The sequence below is a fragment of the Pundamilia nyererei genome, unplaced genomic scaffold (assembly GCF_000239375.1).
Source record: "Pundamilia nyererei isolate P.nyererei 1_Seehausen unplaced genomic scaffold, PunNye1.0 scaffold00025, whole genome shotgun sequence".
Taxonomy (NCBI): domain Eukaryota; kingdom Metazoa; phylum Chordata; class Actinopteri; order Cichliformes; family Cichlidae; genus Pundamilia; species Pundamilia nyererei.
Window position 1 is genome coordinate 1,870,540 of NW_005187426.1, and position 21,304 is coordinate 1,891,843.

General features: G+C 37.1%; 1 protein-coding gene across 1 annotated transcript in view; it reads left to right on the plus strand.

The window, feature by feature from the left end:
- The window catches only part of LOC102192092 (synaptotagmin-5), an 11,351-nt gene extending 5,015 nt beyond the window's left edge, over window positions 1-6,336 (plus strand). Inside the window, exons 3-5 of the mRNA XM_005727584.1 lie at window positions 3,013-3,184; window positions 5,546-5,712; window positions 5,798-6,336. Coding sequence (XP_005727641.1) covers window positions 3,013-3,184; window positions 5,546-5,712; window positions 5,798-5,947 — 489 coding nt within the window. The 3' untranslated portion in view covers window positions 5,948-6,336. The remainder of the gene's footprint in view (window positions 1-3,012; window positions 3,185-5,545; window positions 5,713-5,797) is intronic.
- The last annotated feature ends 14,968 nt before the right edge of the window (window positions 6,337-21,304 follow it).

The window sequence follows — 21,304 nt, forward strand, 5'->3', positions numbered from 1 at the left end:
AATAACATTAAGGAAGCCTTTCTGAAAAACAAACACAAAACCAAATAATTAACTTATTACTTTCCCTTTAATGTAATGCAACTTCTTGTAACATAGCAAATAACCTTTCAGCTACTGGGGGGGCAAAAAGCATTCATGTTACTGAAAGAAGGTTAAAAGTGCAAACTCTCACAAATGGAAAGTGACATTTTTACTTTATAGGTTTAAGGTTAATAGTGTTGAACTGGTGTAAAACATAGATTTTTTCCCTTTCTTATAAGCACTACCTGATGTTCCCAAGTGTGTCACTAAGCTTGGAGGGCCGGTCGAGTGAGCGAGCACTACACCTGTGGGTGAAAGAACACTTTACCTTACTGTATAAAGTGCCTTGAGGCAACTTTTGTGTGATGTCCCGCTCTATGGTATAAATAAACCTGAATTTATCTGATGTAATGGGAAGCTAATATAAGTTGTTGCTTACAGAATATCAATGTGCAGTCAATTGTTCCTACTTATACACAGAAATTAGGTTGGAGGAAAATATTTCAGAGTCTCTTTAGGCATCTGTTTTTTGGAAATTATTGGATGATTCATAGAATCTGTTTGTTATATAACTCGAGATGATTTACAATTAAGAAGAGACTTTCATAGTCTGTTTGCAAAAATAACAGCCAGAAAATTACATAACGCGATGTTTTCATGTAAAATATATTCTGTGGGTGGAAAAGAATTTGCTTTGGGATTTTTTTTAATTACAGAGAAAATTTCATATTTTTATACAATGATATAGTTGCAAAACTTGATTATGGAACTGACTCCCAAACAATCTCATATTTGCATTAACAATGTAAATCACATATTGTAATCTTGAGTTGTGAGACCTCTGTTCTATTTTACACTTCAAGGATTTTCTTTCTCCAAAAAGTCTGATAAAAATATTTGTGTAGGCTTCCTGAAGGGACGGCCTACACAAGCCCAATGGCTTCAAACTAATGATGAACATTTGTTGAACATTTAGTAAGCTGTCTTTAAACAGAGTATAAAATGACCAATGCTTTTTGAAAAGACCAATTGTGTCATGAAACTGTGTTATGATCTTCTGCAGGTTTTTTTTTCTTTTCAATTTTTGGACTCTGCTATAGTAGCTTTGCATAATTCACAGTTCAAAATAATCCTTCTCTATCTCCGACTGGGACTGATTCCTATAAGGTGACCCTCTTCTTAAAAGCCAACAGCAGTTGGGTGGGACTACTACGTTTACAGCCAGAGCTGTAATGACCATATTAATTATATTCTATTCTAAAGATATCACATAGCGCAAGAGTAGAACTGATCTAAAACATTTAGAACAGGATGAAGCTTTCACTAGGAACTGGGAATTCATTTTTAATTTCAAAGTCTATAAGTGAAATCAGTTGAGAGAGCTGCAAGTACTTCTGCAATGTATCCAATGATGACGAGGCAGAAAAGGAGAAAGTGTTCTTTCCAAGTTCTGCACAAACTGATGGAACACTGAATGTAATGAATTCTTGAGACTATAGACTATGACTAAAATGTTTATGTAACATGTAATCTGATAAATAAGAGGCGAGTATGCAAATAGATTTATAGATAAAATTAAACCAATGAACCTTCCTGCAAATGGGGAATGAGGACCAGTCAACAGTCCAAAAGTCTAAAAGATGGAGAGAATGAGCAGAGGCATTCATATAAATTATATAACCATAATCCAGGAGGGGTTAAAAGGTGGTAGCATCAAGCCTTTTTCCTTGTAGTGAAAGAGAAATAAGATGAATTTTTGTAGAAAAAGAACCCCAACTTCAAAGTCAACTAAATTTTAGTTGACTTTTGTGGTCTTTCATGCCGTTTGGTGTTGCTCAGATGACCGGTGCATTCCTTATTTTTAAAAAATCCACCAGGTTGTTTATTTGATGGCCCTCACTTGCACTTATATTTCTTTGAAACCTTATATTCAAATAACAGCTGCTACTGTAAATGCACTAGAAGCTTAGAATCAACCCCAGATCTTTTTTCTGCTTATTTTGCCAATAATGTGGGGACATGCCTCACTGCACCCTGAAACTGCTTTTCAGTCAATTGTTCAATTTTTTTATGCTCTGAAAACGGGTTACTATGTGTAAAAATGTTTGTAATTCCTAAACAGAAAAAAATAATTGTTAGATCCATTGAGAGGCAAAACTGTGTCATCGTCCAAAAATTTATGGATCTAACTGCAGTACATGTTTGACAGAAAATCAGAAAAAGAAGGATAAACCTACCCACAAGGCAGTGCTACTGAGTGACAGTGTTAGTGACAGTCAGAGGCAGTGAACCAAAACTCACTTGTTGAATGAAATTGACTTCACACTCTGCTACCCAGCATCAGCAAGTCGCTGACGGGCTAACACAGCAGCTTGACAGCAGAATGTGACTCACCAACCAATGAAAGCTAATGAAAGCTGACATGAAGTCAGATTAAAATTTGTATCAGATTTAAAGATGAGCTATTGCTTCTATTCACAGTGCATGGATGTCTTTATTGTTTAAGGATGACTGGTCAAATGGAATCCTCAAGCATGACAGCTGCACACAAAAGACAACCTCTAATATCGATGATTTGATTTAAGTGACTGAAAAAGTGGCGTAGATTTAGCCCTGCTGAGTTCCTCTGGCAGGTGAACCCAAGATGTCGTATGATGTTTTGCAGAAACTTATTCAGATTTAAATTTCTGACCTGTTCCTTTATATTAACAGGCAATGATTCACAGCAAACCCCATTGACTGAGAACTAAAACATTGATTTTCACAGATCTGAGCCTTACTGCTTTGATCGACTCACTCAGTGATAGCACTATAGAAGCATATTCATGAGTACTTCTGGTTTTACTGCTTGAATCACCTCTTTCCCTTAGTTTTTATCCACAGTTCCCCAAACAGATGAAGCAAACATCTGCTGAGTGAAAGACAACTTTTCCCCTTCTTCCTAAGCCTCACATTTCTATCTCTTCGTCTTTCCGTCCTTTCTACCCTTAGAGTGTGAGTTCTCAGGAAACGCTGGGCCGCAGGAAGAGCTCTGTGTGTGTGCCACGGGATTTGGGGCAACTGTTCATCCTGCTGCAGTACCAGACACTAGCCCAGCGCATCAAGGTGATGGTTCGAAAGGCTGAGAATCTGGCCAAGCTCACAAGGATCCCAGGAGCTCCAGGTGAAGACTACACTCATACCTTTATCCATTCATCCATTCTGCTGGCTAAAGCCTATCCCAGCTACCATAGAGCGAGGGGCAGGATATACCCAAGACAGTTTGCCCGAATGTCGCAGGACTAACACAGAGAGACAGTAAAAACCATTCACTCTGACACTCACACCTATGGGCAATTTAGAATGTCCATTTAAAACTAACACCACTAATTGCATGTCTTTGGGCTGTGGGAGGAAGCATCATACCTAAATTACAAAATAGACTATTTTTGCCATTCCCTTCCTTAAAGCCCGATTTTAATCAAAACCATAATTAAAGGACACAAACACTGACTATTGGTGGAAAACTCGTGATAACTCAGCTCACAGTTAATTGATGTCATTGTCAGGTGCCATCAAATAACAGCAGCACTTTATTTGATAAGTTAATGGATTATTATCTCTGGATGTGAAGTACTGGTTTTCTGCCAGATACCTGTGTCATCTTTAATTTCACACTAAAATATTACCTTTGAGAAATTCCTCCCAAAACGCTGACCCCAAATTAAATCTGTTTAATCCTAAAGATTACCAAAAGCAACAAACGTTTTGTCCTGCTCGTCCTGCTCTGCTTGTTTTTTGTTTTTAAAAAATCAGTGGTTCAGTGTGAATATCACAATACTGAAGGCTTCTGTAATAATTAGATAGTGTAATATTAATGTTGTTTTAATAATAAGGTGGCAGAGTGGTGCACTGGAATGCAGTGCAATGTTTCTTCGTTCCTGACTGGGTTTTCTGCCACAGTCCAGGGATATGCTTGTTAGGTTAATTGGTCACTGCTCAAGATTATAATTATAATGACATTACTGCTCATAAATTTGCCTAAGGTGTGGATGTGAGAGTGTGTGGTTGTCTGTTTCTTGTGTTATGTCTGTGATGGACTGATAACCTGTCTAGAGCGTACCCTGCCTTTTGATCTGTGTCAGCTGGTAGAGGAAAGAAGGAAAAAAGACAACTCTACCCACCCTCAACAAAGCTAGCTCACAAGTGTGTTATGAACATTTTCTTATATGTTAAGTGTGGATTATTAACCCTTTCATACATTTTGCATTTTAAAAAATTGCATATAGTTTTCTCTGCACTGAGCAGTAAAAAGTACATGTTTGTAATTTTTAATATACAAGTCACACACACTCTACTGCCTGGCTGGTTATGATCTGATTAGTCTTCCGTCCCTATGCCCAGATCAAAGCCCCTTGAGGCAACTGTTGTTGTGATTTGGCATTTATATAAATAAAATTGAATCGAATTTAATACATCAGAGGACCAATTTGGACCCAAGGACCACAACCAGTTTCCTCTGGCTTCACTCTTGCCCAGTGGTGTTGGTGAGACAAGCTGGTGAAGCACTTTGGGCATGGGGACCAGGGATCCCACTTCACTTTCACTGTGCCTTGGGATTTCGATGGACTCTTTGATTCACATGTACTGTAAACTTTTGAAGCCTTAGTCTATGTTTTTACTGCCCACCTCAGTTTCAAAATGATATAACCCAGGACAATCCAAATTTACAAACCAAAAAGATAGTGAACCCTTATAATAATCATAACATTTTTTTAAATGTATTTTAATAGTCCAGAAAAAATACTAATAGAATGTAATGCTTGGTCGCTCTGTGGTGTATTGAAGTAAACCATGATCTCCTCCAAGTAAAGGAGAAGGGTTAAATTTCCCATTAGCACATTGTAAGTATAGAGATCTATTGTTCTGTTTCCTGTTTGCCCATCTATGGTCAGACAGACCAGATCTCTGATTGGTTTGTTATATAATCAGATTAGGAACAAATCGCCCTGGTGTCATTTCCCCCCGTCTGTGCCATCCGATTTAAAGCCTCGCTGAAGAGCAGAGGAAGTAGGAAATTGTGTCAAAGTAAAAACAACAACCTAAACTGACACTTTGAAGCATAAAGTCAGTTATGTGTTTCTCGTGAGCTTTAACATCAAATCACCCGTGTCAAATATATGAATAATGGGCTTTGCAGATGCACGATTGCACATTGCTTTTAGTTTTAGTAAATCGAATTAGTACGCTTGACTGGATTATTGAAATTATGTGATCATGCAGATATGCAACAGTTAGAGAAGAGAGGAGAGCAGAGGGAATTTTAAGGATATAAATAAACTGTTGCAAATCATTTTATGTGAATCTAGCAACACAGCCCTGCAGTGAGGTTGCTTTGGTTTGTTAGCACCAACTGAAAATGTTCCTGTAACTGATGTTTGCTGCTCCTTTTTATTTGTTGACCTTTCTAGAAAGGAAATGTAATTTAATAAACTGATTCAATCTGATTATAATCATAACTAAGGATGTAATTTTATTCCAACAGACCACTATGTTGTCATTAACTTGCGTCAGGATGGGAAGGTAATTGGTACTAAGGAGACTAAAGGGGCCAGTGGTCCAAACCCCATCTGGAACGCACCATTCCTGTTTGACCTGCCTCCCGGTGACATAAATCAGCTACCACTGGTGCTTGAATTCATCGTCATGCAGGTAGGAAGTTCTACAAAAGTCACCAACCAGTATCGTATTATTCTGAGATCTCTGTCGCATCTTCATTTTCTTGATTTATCTACAGGGGCGCCTCTACACTAAGAGCAGCATTCTGGGTCGGGTGCTGATTGGCACTGATGCTTCAGAGGAGGGACAGAAACACTGGAGGGAAATTTGCAGTCGGGGGCAAATAGAAACTACTCGCTGGCATACCATCCGGTCAGATGCGCTGTAAGAGTGAGAGTGTGAATGACTGACACAGCGTGGGACGCCCTTTGCTGACTAGTGAGGATGATTTCAATAGCTATGATCACAATCACAAAAAACAATTATTAAATAATAACTCTTCATGATTTTCTATGTACATTGACAGACTTGTACAAGTAAAAAAACATTTATTGTGATTCTTTCCATTGTGACTTCTTAACCTTTATTCCGTTTTTTGTTTTGAGGAAAAAAAACAGGGAAACATATTTAGTTTTCTTTATAGCCACTAGAATTACAAATGAGGGGACATTTTGATTTTAATTCAGCTAAACATTGTATTTTCATATTTTGTATTATGTATATGCATATTTAACATTAATGAAGAGCAAATTATTATAAAACCTGCACATTTTTCAGACCCCTGTTTTCCATTCTGTCTTACTGTAGCAGCATGATTTACTGTTATTGTGCAGCATCCGTCCATAGCAGCTGTTTTGATGTTTTTGTTACTAACCATTATCTAAAATACACAAGATTACCTACAGTACTTATGATTAGATAAGTAAAAAATTAGGGAGCAAATAACAAAACTAAGGAAACCACTTCTGTTTTTGATAAGAATTTCATATTAAAAGATACTAGAATATATATATATATATATATGTATAAAGATGTATAGTTATTAACATCATTTGGGAGCATTCTCATATATAAAAATGATTCTTTAATTATAAAATTTTATTAAGGAATTGTGTGTTTGTATGTGTAGTATACTATCCATGGGAATGCCTACGGTGACTTGTCTTATGTCTGAGCTGTGTACTGTATGTTTTCAGAGGATTAAAAAAAACAAAAATCAATAAAGGATTTTTTTCCAAAGTATAATAGATTCTTATTGATCAATAAAACTGTTTCTTGATGGTATGATCATACAGAAACATATTACAAACGCACTGGTCTAAATAATACAATTGACAGTGACTAACTTTCATTCAGCTGTGACAATGTCAGGTGTTTCGTTGTGCATGCTAGCTCATTACCAATGTCCGTGAGGATTTTCCTACTGTCACAGTACAAGGCTTGTTGTTTCATGTTGGCTTTGAGTTGTAATGTTTACGTTTTAGTGAAGATGCTTTTACTGTTGGAATGTAAATGCTTACAATGCCACGCAACAATTCTTCTACCTGATTTTTATTAATGGCCACCAGGGGGTGACTGTTGTAGCTGAAAAAGTTTTTCTACTGGCCCTCGGTGTCTGCCCTTTTTCATCTCAGCATACACTTTCCTCATGATTTTAGTTTTTCAGTCACTATTTCCAGTCAGGAGACATGTGTGACTGAGGGCGTGTCTGTAAAACTATGATGTTGCAAGGAGTAGAAGTAGTGAAGGTGGCTGCATTTAAATACCTGGGGTCAACCAGCCAAAGCAATGGACAGTGCACAAGAGAGGTGAATAAGAAAGAGCAGGATGGAGAGGATGGAGTGTCAGGGGTGGTTCGTAACAGAAGGATGACATGTGCAGAAGATGAATTGTGAATATATTACAATCAGGCAGGAGGATAAGATTAAGACCCCAGAGATGATTCATGAATGGAGTAACAGAGGACATGGTGTGACAGAGAAGGATGAGATGGAGGCAGATGATCAGCTCTGGAGACCCCTAAAGGGAGCAGCCAAAAGAAGAAAATTTAAAACATGAAGTTATTTTGTATTTTGCTTGATCGATCCATTAGTTCTGTCCATGAAGTGGAGCTGATGTTTTCTATTTCTTTTTGAACAACTAGTCATCTGATCCACTTCAAACTTGCTAGTCTGCTTGCTGGGGATCCAGATAGGTGCACTGTTGAGTTTGAGGTCAGTTAGAGCTGTTGCTAGGCAATTAACGGACAAAGCCTGTTGCTGTTATTGCTAGGTGTCATCAACAAAGGCAAATGCATGACCTGAAGAGATGATATCACAGTTCAGATAGTATTGTAGATACTATTGTAGATTCTCTGGCTAATTTGTTTCTTCACAGATGATGTCACATGTCTTTGTGGCTGTGTGTTGATGCTAGTCCAGATACTGTAGCTTAATTAAGCTACAGTATCTCGTTCGTGTTTCTCAGGTACCTGAGAAACACGAATGCTTGCTCAACATTTCACGATAATCCATTCAGTAGCTGCTGAGAGATGTCGCTTAAAAAGGTCTTTTGAAACTGGTAATTGCGTTAATCACATTGAAATGTACAATTTACAGCCTCACAGCCCTGAATTAAATAAGTGGAAGAAAATAGGTTGATACATTTACTGTGACGCTGAACAGCTGTATGACATCCCTGAAATAAATACTGGAGCAGCTCCAGTGAAAAATGGTGAATAACTGACTAATGTCCTCAGTCATTATTATGACTTTATGGGAAAATGGAAACGTTTCTTTTTCACTTCACAGCTCAAGGTTCTGCGCTCAATAAAAGAAATGTAAAATAATAATAATAATAATAATAATAATAATTGTGTGTCATTTTTCCAACTAACACTCCATAGAGACAGTCACTAAATGATAGTTAGTAGATTGAAACCTGCCCCCTGGACTAAACCTGGTTGCATTCAAATTATGTGGTGTTGACAGAAATGTGGTAAATGTAAACTTCATGACAAAATCTTCCAGTCACTGTTTCTTGTTGCCAGCATTGTGACGTCCACCCAACGAGTTATAAATATCCATAGGATGTGCAATCTAATGGTGATGCAATCTAGCTCCTGGGGTGAGCTTATGTCATATCAGATCACCAACTGAATGTGACTGCTATCACACACCAGCACACAGAGTTATGTCTCAAGTGTTTGTGACTTGCAATATCATGACATCGGAAACTTTAAGGCCAGTTGGCTGGAAAACACATTCTTGCACCCAGTTATACTTATCATATCAGGTCAGGCTTTGTATTCTGCACCTGATCCATGAAGTGGGGCGTGAAAATGCTGTAGATATGTTTGAAACCTCAGATTATATTACATATACGTGGTCCCATGTAAAACCTTAATTCGCCTGATTTATTCAGTATATTTATTTTCAGGTAAGCATGGTTTTAGAGCCTTTTTTTTTTATAGCTTTTGAAATAACTTAATATATGCATACTAAATGTAACTGGTAAATAATTTAAATCTACTAGTGGATTATTAGTATCCTCTGTATTCCAACATATGTTAACTTTACTTGACTTTGGATGTTTTTTCCCCTCCGAAGTGTTTCTGTGGTGCTGTAATGGGAATAAATCATTTGAACATGAAAGCACAAAAACCTTTTTAGTGAAAAGGACACAAATGAAACCTGCTGGTGTAGGGCTGTAAAGCATTTGATACAGACATGCTTCTCTTTCTCCATTCCTCTGATCTGCCCACTCTCCTGAGGGAGACTAAATAAATGAGATTTTGCTGATCTGTTCGCAGTTCTCTCTGTGTGGGCCTGCAGCAACTCTGCCACTCAGGTTCCCTGAATCTGTTGCTGAGAGACAGAACATTTATTACTTTGAAACCATTAAGATGCGTAAGTGAAAGAGATAAGTCCAAATAATAATCATAAAATGTATTATCTTCCTGTTTTCAACGCAAACCTGATTACATTATTCTGATATGATCAGACACTCATTTCTAAGCAAATAGAAACATTTATATCTATTAATCTTTGCAACAACCTGGCTACCTATGACTTAACAGATGAGCTGAAGTTAGAAAGAGGTCTCATCTTTTTGTGACACATCAGTTTTATATTAGTAATAATAAATAAAATGATTTACTATTAGGTAGACAGATGGGAAGCAATGCAAATAAAGGGCAGGCAAAATCGCAGTACAAGAAAAAGTAAAAACCAAAAATACACTAAAACAAAATGTACTAATAACCAGATGAAAGTTAAAGAAAATGATCACAGAAAACACAATAAATGGTAAATGACAAAGAGTTAAAAAGAAATTTAATGGATAAAGGAAGCAGGGAGTGTATTTACAGAAAACCTTGATTGAATAATTTGTGACAGGTGGTGCAAAAAAATAATTTGGCAAAGAGTTTATTGGGACCAGCACTAGGTATACACTGTCTTGATTTATCATTAATTGATTCAGCTAGTTTTTCATATCTTGGTACAACAGAATTGACCTTTAATAAAGTATCGTATTGTAACAGTAAACAACGAATAACCAATGAAGAGTTTCTTATGTGAAAGTGGTTCTAAATTTCTCTTGTCTTACATTGTGTGTGTGTGTGTGTGTGTGTGCGCGTGCGTGCGTGCAATTTTGCTACACAGTGAACCACAAAGGCAAATGTTGTACCTTCTCTACTGGAAGAAATTAGTGGTCTAAAATAAGCTACCTGTACTGTTACTGACCTGGACTCTGTGTTCTCACACCAGCGCAGAGAGCAGTGAGCTGCTGTCCCTCACTCATAGTCCCTAAACAACCCTCCATTAATATGCTGTATTGATCCACAGTGTGTCCACATGTCTACCTTTCTGTTTAACACTCTGAATGACCTCTGAGTAGATATTATTAATAATTCCTCTCTGAAACAGAACATAGTGCAAAGTTTTATTAATTTGTGTGCAGGTAAAAGCATCATTGATGTTTTGTGTGGGTTTACTTAGACACAATATACCCTTCAGCAAGTTAGACAGTAATGATCTCTAGCCTCACAGAGTTTGAACATCACAGCACAACAGGATGCATCCATGACTCACTGCTTCGCTTGGCTGCCTTTACTAGACCCACGTTCTGACATTTACTGCCTGTCACTGAGCACCTGCCTTCACCTGAAGAGACAGCAGGGCCTTTTAGAACCGGGGTGGAGGTGACGTGTCCACCTTCTCTGTTTTATTAGACTAAATTGAACATTGAGACGTGCCGCCTACGTTCTCAAACCAACTGTTTTGCTGCCCCTCCATGACAAACAAGATTAAAAAGTTTCTGTCTTCTTCAGGAGTACTGAAAAAGTCCACCGGGAGTGAACAAACAAAACAACTTTCCATTCACATCTACTCACTGTTCAGTTTCTTTGGTCACTGAACTCTAATGATAAATTTCTGACCAAACTTTTTTAATGATGCATGCAGAGGGCAGTCCCAAGAAAGCAAATATCTTTCAGAAATATATCACAGATTTGAGCTGACCACAGTCTCGAACAAAATCCCAGAATGAAGTTACACTTCCAACTTTATACTTTCCCTCAGCTTTCTACCCTTTCCTGGGCAGAGACAAAGCAAGACACTCATTCTCTGACTTTAATAAATTAGTTTAACATTTAAACCTATTTTCTACACATTCCAGCACATAAAATAAAATATTTTTTGTGTTTACACTCACTCTTTCAAATAGATGCAAGTAAAATACAGTAGAAAATAACTAAGTCAAAGACTCAGCGGTCCTGTTGCTCTATTTTCACCTGTAAAGCAGGACTACGGTAGGCGGAGGTTTACCCTGGTGCAGGTGTGCCGCGGTCAGTTGAAGAATCCGCGAGTTTCTCTGTGAGTTTCCCATTACGTCATAGCGCACTCGGTGCTTGCTTGGAAGTTTAGGGGTTTTTTTCGATGTAAAAAGAAGTTTTCTTCACACGCAGAACGGACACTAATGTTTTTGTCACTTTTTATGGAATCAAACTCAAAGTAAGGTCAGTACTTCCACGCTTTAAACGCTGCACACTCATACTCTCTCCCACAATCGATATGTGATCCTTTGTTGATCTGCACACAGCTGTTGTCACTAACGGGGCACTTGCTTACGTCACTGTCGTGAGACATTCTCGCAAAGAATCACGGTTTTAGTAACGCAGTAATGCAGCGTTCCTACGGGAAAGTAACGGTAATCTAATTACCGTTTTTGCAATAGTAATCCCTTACTTTACTCGTTACTCGAAAAAAGTAATCAGATTACAGTAACTTTGGGTTACAGCCCATCTCTGCTAAAGACACATAGAGGGTAATGCAATTCATTATATAGTTGCATGTATTACTTCAGTGTCAATAGGTGTTTTCTTATTGTACGCTGTACATCAGTGAAATGTAGAAACCAAAATCTCACACTTCTTGGGAACTTCAGTTTTCTTTATAGATAGAAAGCAGTGAGTAGCACCTGAGGCTGAAACATGGGAGGCAAATAATAACGGTGGCTCAGTTCCATTAATTGTTCCATTAAGCCATGATATTAAACATGAATACACAGAAGAGGGATCTCCCTAAGCAAAACTCAACCTTCATACCATTACACCTGTGCTTTCCCTTCTGTGACAAGTCAAGATGTCTGCTATGAAGCAGAGCAGCTGCTGAGTATGAGGTGCCGTAAGGGCTGCGACTCGGTCCTGTGCGCACCAACTGGATCAAATAAAAAAACTCACATTTTCTAATATTATGAGTAAACATGTGCTTTTAATACCACCTTAATTTTACTGACAGTTACTAATGAACCATAGTTGCAACAACAATTTCAGTTTTTCATAAATTATGTTTTTACAACACAAATGAAGCCGTTTGTTTATTAAGATAAGATAAGATAACTCTTTATTATTGATAAGCACACGAGCATTATTACTAGTTAGATCATTGAGAATCACAGCAAAGATTTGAAAATGCCGCACTGGAAAGAAAGACACAGCTATAATTGATAACAATAATATTATCCATACTGCATGTGCTTTTCTCTAGGTAAGTTTTAAACAGATGTGTGCAAAAGATGAAACAGACAGATATGTATTATGTATTACAACTGATGTAAGTTATATTATATATAGATAAAGGTTTTATATTTTCTATATTTTCTGTTATCTGTTAATTTTTGCACATTAACTTCTGCTTTAAAGCAGATGCTTTGAAGTGAGCTTTCATCAGGCAATTTTTTTTCAAACCATGAACAAACCATGAGTATTAAATACATCTGTGTGAACATTGCCATCTAGAGGCTGTCTGAGACAAAACATCTGCAGGCTGAAAACTGTAACTGAAAACTTGTGAAACCTGGCGTTTGTCAGTGAGGTCACATCTACATGACTCAGACTTACCTGAAGAGTTTGGGCATGAACAGCGCACTGACAGAAGAAACAGCTGCTGCTCTTGTTGACTTCACAAGATGGTTGTGAAGTTCACAGCAGCTGCGTTTTCCAGGTGAGAACTTCTCCATCCATATTGATAACACAAGAAAGCAACATTTGACCTACATTGTTTCAAAGCAAACACATGCCTCATTGCACATCATGTTATGCACAAGGCATTTTGCGTGCTTGGAGATGGGTGTGTGAGGGACTTCACAGTCCACCCTCACATCTGGAGCCCACTGCAACCTGGTACAGGATCAGAGAACTACAGCTAGAATCAGATCCGCCTCCTTTTCTTTATTAGAAGTCTCTGTAACCATGATTAATGAACAGTGTGTCACGATTAGACCAAGTTTCACGCCCCTTTGTGCCAGCTCAGAACTTTAACCCCTCTGGCTCAGGTTGCTCTGTGCCTTAAAATCGCAGCACGGTCAGAGGTCTCAAGTCCAACTGCACTGGATCAAATGCTTGGCGGATTGGAGTAGACATGAAAACCGTTCATGTTTCTCAGAGATTGGCAGAAAAAGGGTGTAAACATGTTGACATGCTTACTGAGTTCTTGACTAACCATTTGAAGACTATAGGAAAGGTCCAAAAACTGGGTGGGGGCTCAAACTAACTCTAATCACTGCCAAGACCGTTGCAAACTCTTACTCATTTGGCTCAGAGTGTTTAAACACTTACAAAGAACAACTGGAATGTATTTACGATGCACTGATGAGGCTCACAATAATTAAACCAAAGTAATGGTGATGATAAAACAATGCTCCTGTTTTTACAGCACGGATGTACGTTCAAGGTTTAGGTAAGAGTGATCATGCTCTTGCAGGGGCAGCTGCAAAGGTCTTAAACAGCAGTCCTCTCACAATCCCAAAGTAGGCATGTATGACTCTTACGAAGTGCAATACATACATGTTTTATCAGTTGTTGCATGAGTTTTATTTACATTTCATCATAACTTGCTTTAATATCAATCCAGTCATTTATTGCTGTTAGGTATTATTATTTATATTTCAGTCTACATTTTGAAATAAAGTAAAAATATGCTTATTTTATTTGCATAATAAAAAGTTTCATGTTTTTTTTAAGTTTACATTTTGCTATTTATTCTGTTATCTATCCCATAGCTGTTGTGTAAAAAAAAAAAGAATCTTCTCAACCAAGTTCATAATATTCTTGCAGTCTTTTAATAAGTTTTCTTCTCTTTGAAACAATGCATCCTCACAAATTGTATCATTTTAATTCAGTTTTTTCTTTAACTAATGACTGACAAATGATACAATTCATTTGCCACTACTTTCATAGACTCTTACACTTGGGCTGAAGGTGATAATAGCTAATGAAAGATATCAAATTGTCAGTGACTGAAAAGGCATAGCATGTTAGCACAGATCTACACTACCCTAAAGAAGGTTTGGTGTGCATTCAGGGGAACAGCATGGTGCATGACTACAGCTGCAGAGAGGGCTGGTGAGCACTACAATGAAGATGTGTTGAAGACAGTGAAACTCAAATATTCCAGAGCAGCTGGACTCAGTGTGCCTCTCTCTGCTCTGTGTAAACAATGGGCCAGTTTAAGCAAAAACAGATGAGATTCATTTCTACTTAGACTATCTTTATTGTTGTGTTTGCTGACAGGCCTATCTGCACGAAAAGACATTCTTTAAAACTCCACAAAATTTTAAAGCAGTTGAAGAATGGAAAGGATGACATTTGTGGTTTTAACTCTAAAGAATGTCAAACCAGTTCAATATCTCATGAGACTTATTTTCTAAATACTTTACTGTAGGAGAAATACAACTGAAAACAATGGAATTGACCACATCCAAAACAGATTAATGTCAAAATTCAATGATTTTCCTTGGGTAATACAAGGATTATTCACTTTGTCATTTGATATATTAGGAGACATCCACAATGTTGGTCCATTTTCTGGCGAGACAATAAAGGATTTCTATGCCAATTAAATGATAATATAAAAAAGGTTCTTCAGTTATATAGCATTATAAGAAATAAGAACCACATCCCTATAAAGGGACATCATTTCTCATTCTCACATCCATAGTTATCAGGTGTCAAGAATGGTACAAGAATAAAACATGTATAAAGAGACATGAATAAAAAACCTACAAAGAATGACGGCACTGATGTGTACTGTATGCATTCTTAATTCAGTCATTATGAGTCTTGTTTTAATTTCTGAGCTGCTGACCGAAGGCTCCATATACACCACTCCCAGCCAGCAGACTGTGTCGACTCTACGTCACCTCTGCTCTGTTCGTCTGCCAGGGGAAATAAATAAATAAGAGTAAACCAATAATGGGAGTCAGATGATTATGTGACAATGATGTTACGGGAAATGTTTCGGGCTCAACATGTGATATGCAGAAGGTCAACTGAGTGTTTTACATTGGCTAGAAAACAGAGAAGGAAAACCCACAATTACTTTTTACTGTATTTTACTATGCAGTTACAGTACACATGTTGTAAGTGCTTTCTTTTATATTTTATTACCTTCACTGCATATTATTTTGAATTAAAATCATATCTCATGATGTTTCAGTCAGTCAAATCAAAGAGAATGAGACAAATGTTCCTGTGTTTGGCACTAATGTAAATCACAGAGAGACTAATAAGGAAAGCTTAAAAAGTAAAACAAAATCAAACAGGAGCTCAGTTTGACCATCTTTGTATCTGTGGTCATGACTATGACTAGACTAATTGTTGTTCCCTATTAACATTTTATCTGCCTTTACTCTGCAATGTGTTGTAAGGTGAACATCTGATGACCATGCAGATTCAGTCACAGTCTTGTAAAACACATAAACACAGTCAAAAAAGTTGCACGCACATACGAGTGCCTGTATTTCACAAAAGGTGCTAAACTCTCAGAAACAAACCTCTCTCTGATGTTTATCTAATTAACTTGACAGAACAGCAATCTACACATGAGAACAATATCTTAGTTTAACAGAGCTGGAAAATTACCACTGTTTCTTTTTTTTTTCTGCCTCTGCTGTCTGACACAAAGAGCCTTCTTGTTTAGATGCATGCTGCAAGCAAAACGAGAGCCTGATGATTAGAGAGGAAGCTATGCACAGTGCCTGGTTCCCAGGCCAAAAAGCTAATTTCAGAAGAATTAAATTAACTTTATAGGCTATTTTGTCGTGTCTTAATTTAAAAAAAAAAAAAAAGGTCTCACTGAACATTCTCTTCTCCTGGTTTATGTACCACATAATATATATGAAAATATGCTCACAAGCAGACAAAAACACCACAGTCAGGATCATTAGAATATAAATTATTTGTTATTGTAATCTGCAGTAAACCTTTCACATCAAAGCTGTCAAGTCAGAGAAAGAAAAAAAGGAAAAAAAGAGGAGCTACAGTGGAAGTGTTTTGCAAAGCAACTTGCAAATGCGCAGCAGCTGTACACAGGGTAAAGCAACAAATAGGATTCAAATAGATTTGCCCCTTGGAGGCGTAGATGGATAATAGCCTTGGCATCCGGTGATGTGCATTGGCACTGTGATCACCTTATCTGCCTGGCTTGCCTGCTTGGTTTATGCCCTCTCTCATCTAATACCATGCTAAACATATAGAACACATAGAAAATCATTTTACAGTAGCTTGCATTATATTTTTTTCCTTCAGCTGTTACGTTTACGGGTTGCCAAAGCAGATCATCTGCTTCCATCTCACTGTATCCATTGTGTCCTCCAACCCTTCTACATGTCCTTCTTCACTACATTCATGAATCTTCTCTGTCATCTTCCTCCTTTGTTCCTGCCTGGCAGTTCTTCAGTGTCCTTTGGCCAATGTGTCTGCTATCTCTCACCAAATATAAGTCACTGCATATTAATCATTCAAGCAAATAAGCAAAGTATATTTTTTAATTTGTATAGCACCTTTCAAGATAAACATCATAAAGTGCACTACAACAAAATGTTCGAACATGAAAACAAAGTTAACCAAAAACAAGTTTAAAAAGATGATGTAACCTTCATGTGGTGTACTCTGCACTAATTAACTGATGAGTAATGAGTCCTGTGAGTTCAACGGCCATAACCAGAAATACAGCTGCAAGGATGTTTTCCTTCTTAGCTTTGTTCAACAGAAAAGCTTCACAGACATGTGAAAAAGGTTTGTCCATCTGTTCTCAGCATTGTGGGCTGTTGTTCTGTGCAAAATAAAAGACACGTGGGCACAGTAAAAGTACAAACAAAATCAGTTAGGGAATTTATGAACTATAAGCTGACGATGTGAAAGCTTTCAGGGGAATGTTTGTGTTTTCTTTTCATCCAGAGTTAGACTTTAGAGTTAGAAAGACAGTTGCACTTAGGTACAGATGTCTGCTGTCGAGGTTTCGCAACTGATCTCTTCAGCGAACTTTTTCTACAGAAGACCAACTCTTGTTCATTATTGTATTGTTAACAAAACAAAATGGCTTTAATTAATCTGCAAATCATCAGTTTTTAACGACAATGTCCTTGTTTCTGCATTTTATCCTGATGACGATGTTCACAAAATCCAAATTTTACAGGGAACAGTAAAGACAGCCAAATAATAAAACCAAACATTTAGATGGAGCAATTTGAGGGCCGCACCACAAAAGACTTGCCTGCTGTCCCCATCTGCTCCTGCTTACTGGTACCTTTAAAGTTTTAACATCACCAACTCAGACCCGTTTCCAAACTGCCTGCTTTGTAGAATAATGCCTGGCTTGTTAAAAAAAACAGGAGTCCAGTTTGTTCGGTATTTATTTACATTGCATCTCATATATCTGTATTGGGTCTACAAGGTTTGACCTGTAAGTCTGCAGGGATGTGTGCATATTCATCCTCATAAATGGAATAATGGGAGGGGGGCTTTTATGTGGGTCAGTGACCACAGGAACACTGCATCTCTCTCTCCCCCTCTTTTCTTCATGCAATGCGAGCAAAAGGAAACTGTAAAACAACAGGTAGCTTTAACCAACCAATCTGATTGGTCAAAAACATGTTCCATTCATAACATGAATGCCTCATAAACAAAGCTAATATTGCAATATAAACTAGAAAGTGCCTATAATGTCAAGTGTTCTACTAATTTGGAAGCTTAAACTGGTTTTAATGTGGACTCTAGTTGGATTCATCACCCTGCTGTAATTAGAGAGGTGATTGGTGCATTGATGTATAAAAACAATAACAATAGTAAACGAAAACTCTTTATGTGCCCTTTAAACATTTTTTGCCATTTCATGAGTTTTCATGACCAACATCATTCTTTCTCAGAAGCAAACACTGTAACCGTGTGGGCTTGTTATCTTGTTATAATGCTCTAAATTCTTGCAGAAAGTGAGGCACACGACAGTGTTTATCGATCGCAAATGGAACAATTGCTTCAAATAGTTGTTTCGAAACACTTCTGGTAATGTAAATCTGAAAATTAAACAACTGCTTCAAGAAAAATCAAAAAGAAGAAAAAAACAGATCCAGAAACCAGGAAAGGCTGAAAAGTACAGAATGAGATCAGGCAGTAAGACGGAGCAACAAGCACAGTGATTAAAACACGATAAATAATAGATGATATAACAATACGTCTGAGGCCAGTTATATGTAATAAGAGACTAATTATGGAAGATTAAAAGTGTGCTGTAAGATGCCTGATTACTGATCACTGCTAAACAGCTTTAGTGTCTGCTGTAAAAACAACTGGAGTGTTTCCAACTGGTTTTGGTGGTTTGGTTGTTAATCCCAATTGATGTGTGTTTTATTTCAAAGTAAAAGTAAAATATTCAAACGCACGAGCCAAACTCAGAATCTAACATTTTGTTATTATTAACAAATGTTTTTAGCAAACTAGTCTTTTACCAAATTGGATCTCATTTATTTTAATAAATGTATATAATGTTCTTCTCTCCCCTTTTGCACAGTCGAGGAGCCTGTCAGGATGCATTTCAGTGTGTGTTGTACTTGTATAACTATGCATGTGACAAATAAAGAATCTTGAATCTTGAATCAGGGTTCATGCTGCAAGATCCAGGAGATGGTCAGTTTGGAACTAAGTATTCTAGAGGATTATGAGGGGTGTCAAATTATGAGGGTCCCCAAGTAAACGCTACTTTGAAAGTGTTTGAAAATGATTGAATTCATGTATAATGTTCATGAAACTTCATTATAATTATAATATTTTTAAATGACTCTCTTTGAAATATGGCCGTGTAATATGGGATAAATAGTATATTGTTTTATTTGTTTTGTTTTTTAAGTACAAATACAACGAAAACTAAAATTAAAGATGAATTTCTAAAGAACCAAAAAAGGTTAAGATGGAACGGACAGAAACAAAGACACAAGAAGATCAACATTCGATGTGGTTTAGTGGTTTTAAACTAATGGCTTGTTTCTATTAGTGTCTCTGTATTTGTCGAGTTAAAATGGTGGATTATTTTGTACACAAATTGTTGAGAACCAAATGTCTGTTGAGCCCCGAGACTGCTCAGACTGTTACATCATGTTTGTGGTTGTTGTGTGAAGAGTGCAACCCTCTGTGATCACATTACTGATCACTTTCAGGTTGATGGTGACAGCTAATGACTGTAGCAGGCTGGGTATGAGCTATTGTGGCCTAGGGTAAACTGACTTGGAGTTTTCTATATTGTGACAACTGAAAATAAAGCATTTAATGTGGTTAATTAAAGTGCTAACAGTGCAGTCATTACAGGGCATGAAAATCAGCTGCTGCACGTCTTTGAACTGTGAGACTGCTTATTAAACCGTAATGTTCTGCTTTCTCTTTTTACACGTTTAGTAACAATAAGATCAAATACGATGGTTTGAATTATATAATATATTTATTTTGCTGACCATTAAATAATGAATTGTTGTATGTTTTTCCAGTGATTAATGTGTAATGAGTAATTGATTACTGCTTGGCACTGATCACTTCCAACCATCTGTAGAGCTAACTTTTAGTTTTTACTGCTTTTTTCATTTGAACTGATTCAAATTATCAAGCTAAAGTAGACAGACGTCTACTGTAGCTTCGGTCTGTTGTCACATTTGAATTAAATATATGAAGCTGATCCAAATGCAGACAAGATAACGAGAAAGACTGGCATGGATTCAATTGAAAATGCACAGAGAATAAAATACATAAAGAGAAAAAATGTGTTTGAATTATGCATTCATTCACTTTATAACACACCACATTGAGGGTATGTTGTTTCCCTTATCCTGTAACACTGTAGGTGTTACAAAAGCATCACCTAACAAAATCAAAAATTATTGTACAGAACTATAAAACGGTCCGTGTTCTCCTGTGCCTGAGCAGAATGATTTACAAGGTAAAACACCTAACACACATTAGTTGTTACTCTAAACTATGAATATGTCAGTAATATGTTGTTAAATAGCTCTCTTGTGGAATATTTTCAGAGCCAAAGCAACTGTGGGGATGCTGTTGTTTAAAAAACAAAATGTAGTTTTAATTTATCTGACGTAATTCCACAGATGCAGCTTCATCATGCTCTGGTAGGTGGATACGCTTCATGTATGTTGTAAATAAGGTTAGGTGTGCACAGATGTGTGGCATGCATCTTTAATTAAATGTTGTGCAGAGATTTGTCAGTTACAATATGTATTTAAAAAATGGTAGGCCTCAAATGTGTTGCAGATGTTCTGCCCTTGTTTAAGCATCAAAGATAATTATGAATATCGGGATCATGATTATGTAAGAGTGGCACACCCATGTAATGTATCAACAGCTGTCTACAATTGTTTGCTAGTTAGTCTACCATGGAGAAATTACTATATAATAGAGGGAGTGAGTGAAAGATTGGACAATGCAAACACAGCTAAAGGCTGAGGAGGAATATACTATATATGAAGGAGAGGCATAATAAGAAACAGGTGAACTTAATCATGACAAAGAAGGCAGAACAAGGGGCAAACAAAGGAAGAAAAAACACGGAAGGACATGAATAATATAAAAAAAACAATCCCCAAACCCATGAAAGTCTATGAGTAGAAAAAGTTTGGGAAATGCTGCATAGAAAAAAAGCTCTTCATATATTTTTTGGTTTTGAAACAGCTGTTGGATTTCTAAATGCAGCTGCAATGAAACTGATGATAAATAAGCTGTTAGGACGCCGCATTATGTTTTATCCCTCACACATCCTCCTCTTTTCTTGCAAAGAGGAAACCGCTCTGTAAAAAACACAAAATAATATTACTGTATTTTTTCTTTCAATGTGTAACACAACCCTAGCCAAACAAGGAAATGCTCATTTATAACAGCAGTGGGGGAGAAATTGTACAAGTCCACTCAAATGTTGCCCTAACCTTTACG